Source organism: Brachionichthys hirsutus, chromosome 17 (genome assembly GCF_040956055.1).
Source record: "Brachionichthys hirsutus isolate HB-005 chromosome 17, CSIRO-AGI_Bhir_v1, whole genome shotgun sequence".
Classification (NCBI taxonomy): Eukaryota; Metazoa; Chordata; class Actinopteri; order Lophiiformes; family Brachionichthyidae; genus Brachionichthys; species Brachionichthys hirsutus.
Window position 1 is genome coordinate 7,173,149 of NC_090913.1, and position 10,962 is coordinate 7,184,110.

The 10,962-nt window shown below is 45.7% G+C and overlaps 1 protein-coding gene and 1 long non-coding RNA gene across 2 annotated transcripts; one reads left to right on the forward strand and one right to left on the reverse strand.

Moving 5' to 3' along the window:
• Positions 1-4,953: 4,953 nt before the first annotated feature.
• On the reverse strand, positions 4,954-7,978 carry c17h19orf67 (chromosome 17 C19orf67 homolog). Its single transcript, XM_068751017.1, has 7 exons — positions 7,834-7,978; positions 7,538-7,709; positions 7,293-7,437; positions 6,857-6,957; positions 6,136-6,342; positions 5,573-5,713; positions 4,954-5,492 (listed from the first exon to the last, which is right to left on the reverse strand). Exons 1-7 carry the CDS (start codon positions 7,976-7,978, stop codon positions 5,366-5,368), a joined length of 1,038 nt encoding a protein of 345 aa, XP_068607118.1. The 3' UTR covers positions 4,954-5,365.
• A 1,758-nt stretch (positions 7,979-9,736) lies between these two features.
• LOC137906339 (uncharacterized) lies at positions 9,737-10,770 on the forward strand. Its single transcript, XR_011105894.1, has 5 exons — positions 9,737-9,810; positions 10,087-10,144; positions 10,239-10,264; positions 10,412-10,497; positions 10,610-10,770. It is a non-coding gene; the product is annotated as an uncharacterized lncRNA (long non-coding RNA).
• The last annotated feature ends 192 nt before the right edge of the window (positions 10,771-10,962 follow it).

The window sequence follows — 10,962 nt, forward strand, 5'->3', positions numbered from 1 at the left end:
GTTACTCACATAACCTTCGACTGCCAGAACGCGGCCCAGCGTCTGTCCACGGTGGAAGAACTGGAGGAGGCCGCAGGCGAAGACGCCGCCCCGCCCTCGGCGACGTCGCTGGCGTCTCACGGCTTCGACGCCACGACCGCAGCTTCCGGGGAGAGCTGCGTCAAGAGCCCCGGCGTCTTCTCCCCGGAAGAGCTGCCCGAGGAAAACGAGGAATCCCGCGTGACCCCGCAGCGGAACGTCGAGCGTGTGGGGATGGGAGCGCCGGAGGGAGCGCCGGAGGGAGCGCCGGAGGACCAGCCTCCCTGCTATTCCGCCATTTGTGAAAAGACTGAGAACTCTTTTCCAGGTAATGTATAGTTACCGTCGCTGCTCCGCCGAGCCGTGTTCCAGCTTCAAAGTGGGGTGTGACTTGTTTGTTCTGTAATCTCTGGGCTGAATGCGTTCAGAGTTTAATTTATAAAAGACAACAGCAGTGGCGCTGACCGGTACAATGATCTAATGTTTCCATGAGTTCCTGTATGTGCAATAGCTGCCTGGTTTATTCCTGATGTGAGCTGTTCCTGGTTTATTCCTGATGTGAGCTGTTCCTGGTTTATTCCTGATGTGAGCTGTTCCTGGTTTATTCCTGATGTGTGAGCTGTTCCTGGTTTATTCCTGATGTGTGAGCTGTTCCTGGTTTATTCCTGATGTGAGCTGTTCCTGGTTTATTTAACAGAATTGTGTTCTTCACCCTGAACAGACGAGCGTTTGACTGCTGTGTGCAGCTCTGAAAGATGAAACCAGATTAAATGAATCAGAACAAAGTTGAATAATCTGCAACGTGGTTAGTAAAAGGTTTGATTGTGTATTTCTATTTGGTTTTTCTTTCCTACCTTTACAGGAAGTCTTCCTCTTGCCTCGTCTCTTCTTGCACTTTGTAACTTATCTCTTGTTCTTGTTAATCCATCTTTTAAAGTAATGAACCTTTTAGCTTCAAATAAAGATTTGATTTTTGTTTCCTTTGCAATGATGTACTCTCACTATTCATGTTTCATAAAGATTTTTAAATGGACATTTGGGGATGGAGTCTGAAGCATCTTGCGGCACCTCTGGGATCTCTAACAGCTCTGCAGCTCTTTATAACGCAGACGCCTCCACTCAGCAATCTAACGTTTATTGTTGCTTTTCTCCATGCATCCTTAAATTGTGGCCTGATGTGAGAAACTATCCCACAAAGACTCCTGATCTAAAACTGGAAGTTGATCATTTCCGCTACCAGAGCCTCAAATGCATGGAACCGAACGTCAGCGTCTCGAGCAGCGAGAATCGAGAACCCCGGCTCGTCCTGCTGCTTCGGTCTCCTTCCGGTCGGCTGTGGGTCCGTCGCTCCTTTGGATCTTTCCTCCTGTCTTCTTGCTACTCTGTTCTGCAGCACTGCATTAACAACGTGCACGTCTCCGCTCACGAGGCCCTCGTTCTGGGTTAGCGACGTAGCTTGGCTCTAGGACCTGGCGTGCAGAGCCCAGGATCATGCTGAGCCGCCTGAAGCCAATCTGCTCGCCGGTGATGCCGGATGATCACAGACGCATGGGGAGCTCTGCATGCGTTGCTGTTTTACTAACTTCAAACTCCATTCTGGGGTAATGTTCTCACCACGGTTGAAGGTTATTGCATATACAGGAAGTTGGCTGCCTCTTTGCACAAATACCTTTTTTTTTGGGGGGGTGTCACAATTCCATGATTTGAACAAGAACCGTTTGCCTGCCCCACCCCGCCCCGCCCTTTGTAACCTCACTGTTTTTGCACCGATACTGTCTCCACCGCTCTAAATGACCGTTTGTCACCGCTTCACCACGGCCGGACGTTTAAGCTTGGCTTGTTGATGCTTTCTATCTTTCCTCAGCGAGTGTGAGCCCCTCCCCCTACACGCCCTTCTGCCTGTACTCACCGCTTGTACTATCACCTTCCTCTCACACACAGGCTTTACTGCACTACCGCATCCTCAGCGCCGCGATCACGCGGCGTACCCCAGAGCCTACTGTGACATCATCAAACCTCACGGCGCCACGGCTGCCCCGCCGAAGCTCGCCTGCGCCGACCTCCCGCCGCGGCACCCGGGGCAGCGGGCGCTGAGACCCCAGCTGCGCCGGCTGGAGCAGCACCAAAGGCAGCTGCTGGAGCTGCAGCAGCGCAGGGAGCAGCACAGCCGTCCGCTGGAGGAGGCGGAGCCGGAGAGGAAGCGGAGGGAGGAAGAGGAGCAGAGGAGGAAGAAAGAGGAAGCTGAGGAGGAAATTAAGAGGAATAGAGAGGAGACGCAGAGGAAGATGCGAGAGCGGGCGGAGGAGGAGGAGCTTCAGGAAAGGAGACGCCTCGAGCTGCAGCGGCAGCAAGAGGAGCTGATGAAGAGTGATGAGGGTCAGGCGGTGCCGTCTCCTTCCTCTGGCCTCTGCACCATCTACGAGGCTCTGGAGAGCGGCGACGAAGAGGAGTTGGCGGCTGAAGGAATGGGGATGAGGGAGCTCCATGCCGACGTACCAAGTGAAAGGCTGAACTGTGGAACTGTGACTTCTGACTTGTCACCCGCGCCCGAGTTTCCTCCACGTACCCCAGACATCCCGTCCCAGGACGGGGACGGCCCCCCTCCCGCATCTCCGCATCCGTCCCCCCCGGAGCTGGACTGCCGGGACAAAGTGGACATCGTCCAGCACCTGATCAATCAAACCCTGCTGCTCAACAGAGACAGCTGCTCCTCCATCCTGGTGCTTCCGGGAGGTGCAGGAGGAACTCTGAGCCCTCTGGAGAGCAGCCTGTGGCCCAGCCTGCTGCCCCCGCTCACCCCCCCCTCTGCTACCATCACCTCCGTCAGCAGTTTCTCCCCGGAGTCAGCCGGGAGCTCCCCGAAGGGGGACTGGACGGTAGTCGAGCTCGAGACGCATCACTGACGCGGGTTTTAGATGTACGACTGGCCGAAGTAAATGTTTTTAGAAAGGTAAAGTTTAGACGGAGGAATTCTTCCAACATTTTTACGCACCGTCTGTTGAGGAATGTAAAGTAAATCACTCGGTTTCTGCATCATAGTGGATGGGAAAGAATATTTCAGAATAACCTGAGGAACATGGGCGGTGGGTTTCGCTTCAAACCATCAATTCATGATGGCGTTGATCATGGGCTCGATCCGCAGTATTACGGTGCTTCGGCTCACGGGAAAAATAAGGAACTGCGAGATGAGTTGTGATGCAGCGAACAAAAGATCAATATATTTGTGTCGTCTACGGGGCAAACATCGGGAATATTTTCCTTCTTGAACTGAGTAAATTAACTTTGTGTTGATTGGTCATGAAAAATCACGCCGCAGACCTTGAAATTACACCTTTTCTATTTTTGTAAAGATCATGAGGAAAATATTTTAGGAATCACCGCTGTAGTTTTATTGGGGGGGGGGGTGTTCTTGCTGGATTGAAAAAAGGCACACTCTTTGCAGAGCCTTGAGATGGATGACTTTAAACATGTTTTCTTGTCCTCTGTGCTCTCTCTCTCCAATTGGTTAGATTTAGGACAAACATTAAGAGGAAAATAACCGTCGCTTGTTTAAAAAGCCAAAGGGACTCTGCTCAGGCCCAGAGAGTTGGCGAGCAGTTAAAACCTCGCAGTGACACAAACACCAGCGTCCTGCTGACCGTTAACGTCCCACTTCACTCTCACACACCTGAATCCCTCGATGCATCATCATCATCATCCTCTCTCTGACTGAGAAGTGTCCACTTCTCTATGGATGCACATCCGTATCACTTTATTCTAGGTTGAAACACTGGAGATGTCTCGCTACTGAAAGATCACCAAATTCTCATTCCAGATATGTTGCCTGTCGAAGCCTGGAGGAGTTCGATGTTTAGTGCGCAGCTCCGCACGTTTTTACACGAGTTTTTACTTTTCATTCTCATTTTAGATCATTTTTCAGATCGCAGTTTGGTGACGGCTGGTTATTATGCACCGCCCTCGACATCCCTGTCCACTGCAAACGTTTTATGTTGGAGGATTATACTAGCCGGTAATGCTGTGAAGGTCTGGAGTCACTTTACTGTGTGACTCCAATACAGTCTCAAGCAGGATCGTATTTACTGTTTGAGACTGATGAGCTGCCTGTCTGAATGCGGTGCGTCACTATCACCAGAGGTTTAGCATCTAAAATGGTTCTCTGGCAGGAGGGCACAGTTTGATGCCCTTTAGAAGCAGTTCTTTCCTTTAAACAACTGACTTGAAATCAGTACAGCAGGCGGGAAATGTGCATCCGCTGCATTCGATGTAGAACCCTGAGACCGATTCCTGCCCTTCCTCTCAGGTAATTCCCAAAAAGGAAGTCCTTTATCTCTCGTGTGTCGGATGATAAATGAAAGGTGAGCAGGTGTTTCTGCTTCGTCAGCGTTCTCTCTTGTCCCGGGAGGAGAGCCGCGTTTGCGCTCGCTGCATTTTCAAAGCTGGACTTTTTAAATGTGCTTTCTTAAACATGTTTGTAGTGTTTTTTTTTTTTTTTTTGCAAATGTCTGTGTCGTCTTACGATTTGCTCAATCTAATGAAGGAAAACTTTTTCTACTTTTATCTCTTGTAGCCCTTGAAGCGTCCAACAGTTTTATTGCATAGAAAATGATATGCTGGTGATAAATATTAGATCTGATTGCTTTTTTTGTTGCCTTTTGTTCTTTGTGCCCAGATAAATGAATTGAATGTTAAGTAAACGTAAGACTGAAACATCTGATCTCACTTGTTACTCAGGCGCACATTTCTGCTATTTCTTGAAAATGAAGTGACCCCCCCCCCCCGCCGTGAAAATGTAGCAAACAGGTGCTCTTACTTGCTGGACTTTGTGAAGAAATTTGTGACGTGTACCTATTTCCATGCAATGTTTAATGTAAATAAAATGTTTGTTTTTATACAACTCTTCTTGATTTATAGAACAAGACACCCCAACTTGTACAAATCTTTACAAACTTTTATTAAATCTTTGAAAACTCTCAACGTTAAACACTGAACAGAGAAAAGGGATGCGATGTCACAGTGAGCATAGAAGTATTTCAAATAACCCGAGTCCATTAAAAAAACAAGCAGTTAATGAAGCCAACGGACAAGCGTCGCCTTCCCGGCTGAATTGAGTCGTGCTTGTGATCCCAGCTTTTTCTGCTTCAACAGTATTAAAAAAAAAAAAACAAGTTCAAACTTAAGAACTCGCATTAATGCACCGTCTAGCTGCACGACAACTAGCTTGAGGGCGTTTCTTCCCGATCTGTGGCGCTAGCGAGATGTGATGTTTATCCATCAAACAGCCGTGGGGGATCCATCCCAGAGACGGATGTCGTCTGTGTTCCGACCTCCCCCCCCGCAGGGCCGAGCGTCACTCTGAATTGAACTGCGACAACAGCAGCAGCTGCAGGGAATCCGTAGCGCTGCGGCTCGAAGGTTCCTCGCTGCCCAGCAGCAGCAGCCTCTCGTAGCCGCCCTGAGGAACCTCGCACATGATCCTGAAAACAAACGGGAACACCCGAAAAATAAACAGAGAGCGTCCGGCATCCCACTGAACAAGGAAACCATTAAAGTATACCAATCATAGACGTCCTCCGTGTCGGGGTCGGGCATCGCCTGCACCCACTGGCCGATGGACCACATCCTCCCCACAGTGCAGCGGCCGTCCCCGCCGGCCTCTACTTGTGTGTTGGGAATATCCTCACAGCACAGGAAGTAACTGAAGGGGGACAGCGAGACATCGGTTAACTCAGGCATGGGCAAACTAAGGCCCGCGGGCCATATGCGGCCCTTTGGTCTTTTTAATCCGGCCCGCCAAACTTGTCCAAATTATATCATTAGATCAAATTTTATTGTTATTAAACCTCATTCATTTTACCTTGTCCCTGTAATTTGTACAATGAGCCTTGCATATTCATGCTTTGCTAGCTGTAAAAGGCCAAATCCTTTCATAATGGCTTTTACGTGTCATTTATATTATCCCGTTAGTTCAAACAAACACTCCATCCATATTTTCCTGGCCCGGCTCCAAATTTTAAAAACACTTGTGGCCCGCGAGTCAAAACGTTTGCCCACCCCTGGGCTGACTGCACCAGACGTAAGACGAAGGCATGGCAGACGGGGAGGCGATGTGAGACTCACTACTCGGTGTCTGCTTCCCCCTCGTCGTCGTTATTCATCGGCTGCTGCTGCTGCTGCTGCTCGTCGGCGAGTCTGTCCACGTTCCAGCGCATGCGTTTGTACAGGCCGGTGTCGAACTGGGCCAGGTACGGCGTCATCCTGCAGTACCGGAACGTGGACAGCCGCAGCTGTCCGAGCCGGCACTGACCGGTGCAAAAGTGGGACACGCTGGGAAAGCAAAATGGGGACGGGGGGGGGGGAAGAGATCGTTCCAGCGACGTTAGCGTTACTCCGTGAGGGTATGATGAAGAAAACGGATAAATACAAATACACACAGTAATATCTGTGCTCTTTTTTTGTATTTATAATGTAGGCATGGAACACGCCTCAAAATGATTACAGGCTGGCGCGACTCCTTAGCAGACGAGTAAATGACTGGATATGAAAGTGGGCTGTGCAGTAAAGTATAAGCAGCCTAGATTTATGAGCGCTAACGACCCGTTAAAGCGTTTAGAGCGGTCAGTGTGTCGGGAACGTTTTACTCAAGCTTGTTATACGATGCACAGATTCAGCTGCGATGACGGTGCGTGTTTCCTGTAGTAGGAACCGTTTGTTTAGCTCAAGAAATGTGCTTGTTTTTGTGCCGCTCTGACTCATCGTTTTTCCTTCCGCAGCTGAAAAAACCCGGCAAAAATATTCAATCGGAATTAAAAACCAAGTAAACGTGTGTGAGATGGCGTACCCGTTGGGCTCCGTCTCGTCCAAACAGAGGAGGTTGTGGCCGGCGTAGCTCAGAACCAGTTGTACCAACCGGTCAGACAGCTGCTGGGAGAAGTCCAACAGCTGCAGAACACAAACGTCCCCACTGAGTTCACAGCGAACATAAGTGCTCCTCTCAACCGGCGATAGATCTCTGGGGATATCGTTACAATCACATTAACAGACACAACTGGTATTTACTGTCGTTTGAATTTCAAGAGCTCAATTAAAACGAACCAGAAATACATTTTTTTCCTGATATGCAATCTCAGTGGTTGATTAGAATAAACTGTGAGGCCGCTAAATAGTCAGCTGATAAAATGCTGTGGCTTCTTCCTTGCTTGCTCAGCTGTATACTTTTCACTGGTGAGAAAAGATAATTTAGTCAATTGGGCGAAGCAATCCTTAAAATGATCTACCCTAGTGTAGATGTCAAACGGTAAAGCGTTGAACTGGAACATGATGCTCCGAGCTGCAGATTCCAGGTGGCTGAAGTAAGGCTGACAGGCCTGCAGGAAATGCGGCACTTCAGCAGCATAAAGCTCTCTCTCCTGATTGTTTTGACTGTAAAAAAAAAAAAAAAAAAATAGGGCAAAGCATAAGAATAAGAAAATGTTTTCTCTCGGGTAAAAATGAGCAGCATTGCTACTTATCGGCATCTCACTTATTGACGAGGTTCTCCTGTAAGTCATCTGCTTTGCTCATGTAGATCTGGAGCTGCAGAAATTGGATGCTGACCTCCAGACAGTTGCAGGAGTCACAGGCACAGGTGGGCCGACATCCAGCCGGTGTCGCCAGAGCAACGTCGGCCAGCAACATCAGCGGCTCCTGCAGTTCTGCGACGCAAATGCAACAATCATTAAAAAAATAATAATCATAATTTGATTATGCTCCAATCAATGTTCCCATTCCAAAATGTGTGTGTGTGTGTGTGCGTGTGTGTGTCGGGGGGGATCTCACCTTCTAGATCAGCACTTTGATTACTTTCTTCACATTTTAACACCGCCTCGTCGCCCACGTCCACTCGAAGGTCTCCAAACTCGGGTTGAATTAACGGCGAGATTGAAACGAGCTCCACTTCAAACTGATCTGTCACGCTATCCATCGTGGAGTTTCTTGCTGCTACGAATAAAAAACAATAGCTTGTTATTATTTTAGGACTCTCATAGAATGAGAACGAGTGTGCGAGTAGTTAGCCTTGTTAAATGGTAATTAGCATTAATACTAGCCGTGTTAAATGGTAATTAGCATTAATATTAGCCTTGTTAAATGGTGATTCACATTAATATTAGCCTTGTTAAATGGTAATTAGCATTAATATTAGCCTTGTTAAATGGTGATTCACATTAATATTAGCCTTGTTAAATGGTGATTCACATTAATATTAGCCTTGTTAAATGGTAATTAGCATTAATATTAGCCTTGTTAGATGGTAATTCACATTAATATTTGCCTTGTTAGCCTTGTTAGATGGTAATTAGCATTAATATTAGCCTTGTTAAATGGTGATTCACATTAATATTAGCCTTGTTAAATGGTGATTCACATTAATATTAGCCTTGTTAAATGGTAATTAGCATTAATATTAGCCTTGTTAAATGGTGATTCACATTAATATTAGCCTTGTTAAATGGTGATTCACATTAATATTAGCCTTGTTAGCCTTGTTAAATGGTAATTAGCATTAATATTAGCCTTGTTAGATGGTAATTCGCATTAATATTTGCCTTGTTAGCCTTGTTAGATGGTAATTAGCATTAATATTTAGCTGACTGGAGCCCAAGTCTGTACTGATGCTAGCTTTTTAAGCAAAGAAACGAAATGACTCGTTCCGGTCAGCTACTTGTGCTTTTTGGATCATAAAACATGTATCATTAAAAAAAATAATTAATGGTAAAGTGTGATGATTATAACACCTTAATAAACAAGTTAACTTTTATGTTAGCTAGCGGTCAAGCTACCTTGCTACCCGGCTCTTCGTCGTCAGTGGGCTCCCCCAGGTCGAAGCCTGCCTCGGGGGTGAAAGGTCACAGTCAAGGCCCCTCAGCACGAATCGAGGTCAAACGTCAAATGTTAAAGTTAATGCTTAAGTTTCAAAATCAGTATGAAGTAAAATATTTTAAAATTATTCAAAGCTCTTTATTATCCAACAGCTGCAGGTGTCTGGTTATCAATCCATTTATTTATATATTTTTTTACATTCATTCTTGCTCATTTGCATTTGAATGTAGTAATATTGAGAAAGAATATCAGAAAAGAAAAACTTCATGAGCCAACCCTCGCAGTTGGGTCTTGTGATGCAGAGACACCTACAAATGAATTAGAAGTTTATTGCTGCGTGAGAACAAACTGAGGATTTAGGAGCGTGTTTGTTTGCCCACAGGGAAAATATATATAATATATGTCAGAGCCTCTGGTGGGTGTTTAGCATATATGTATAGTATGTTGACCAATTAGGTGTGTCTTCTCATTAGTTACTTTAAATTTGTACTTGATTATTATTCATAGTCTTCGTGTCCTCACCTTAAGAAAATGATTAATTCTAGATATGTGACACACAGACTAAAAAATATATAATTCCTTACAAATAGGAAAACATGAGGCAAAGTTTATTCCTCTCAATGAATCAAACTGGTTTAACTATTGAGAGTAAACTGGAAGCAGGATCTCCATTGTCATCAACACCATGTTTGTCACAGCTCGTCTCCCTGTTTCTCCCTCCAGCCACATTCCCACACCCAGAAACACACTTGATGGCAGGTGCCCCAGGCCTTCTCCTCTCTCCATCACCTGACTGACACGTCCACTCATCCACCCTACTCCACCCAATCCCAGCTGACTTCACCCCATCAGCCCTGCACCTATTTAAGCAGCCTCTCCATCCTGACTCGATACCACTTCATCCCAGACGCTGTTTGCAAGACATCCAGTATCAAGGTAAGACTCTTGTTCTTTAAGGGGTGGGGGCATACAGCACCTTTGATCTGGTTCCGGCTTCACAGACCATATGTTTTAGCGTAAGTATGTAAAATAATCGTTAGCATTAGCTGTGACAAACTGTTCTTATATGTTGTGATATAAATTGTGAGTGGAACAAGGTCTTTCTTGGATCAGTTATAGTGACTGTCTTCACGAGTGGTTTAAACTATCAGGAAGCGATGGGTTTCCATGGAACAGAGAACATCCACTGACTCTAAGGTTCTGTCATTGCAGCTGATCACAATGGTTTATATCATCCCTATCCCATGTACCATCATGTTCTCCCCTTCAGGTAATTATCACTAATTTCATGCAGTACATTGTTGGTAGTATGAGCTGGAACCACTTCAATAAGAGAATAAATTGTGTTTCATGTTCTTTGTCAGAGGGAGAACTTGAGTCAGACCAGCAGGTAAAAAAAAATAGCTTGAAATTTGTTTCATATTATGTTCATATTTTACAGATAATTATTGAGTAACAGGTAAATAAGCTAAATATTTGTGACATGCTTTCCACAATAATCGTGTGTATATTTGTGCATCATTCACAAATGTCTTAGAATGCAAGCCCATCATATGCTGGTCCTCTGTGTGGATCCGGTGGGAAATGTTATGCCCAAGCCTGAACGTGAATCTCCACTGAAAGGTAAACTAAGACTTTCTGACTGGTTTAGTTACATGGAGATTTTCTGCCTGCATCCTCCAGTTATCTGATCAACTCTAAAGAAACTTAATGATTCCTTTTTTATTCTTTGCAGGAGGGGCATCTACCGTCACACTTAGGAGCATGCTGAGGAAACAGCAGGAATCAGACATCAAATGTGCATTTCACGACTTTGTTGCGTGAATGCCGAGTTAAATTGTGTGACATTTTAATCAAGCAAAATGTAAAAAGACAATAAAAAGAAAGCATACATAATACTGTGACGTGAATTTATTCTCTCAGGTGAAACGTCAATGTGGACTGAGGTTTACGTGAATAAATCATAAACCCATACAGATATTTTACAATGTTAAGTTAGAAACATAAGACTGTCTGCAGTGCAACACCTGAGACACTGTGAACATTGTTCACTTCCATTTGACTCAATTATAGATGATGCGGATGCAA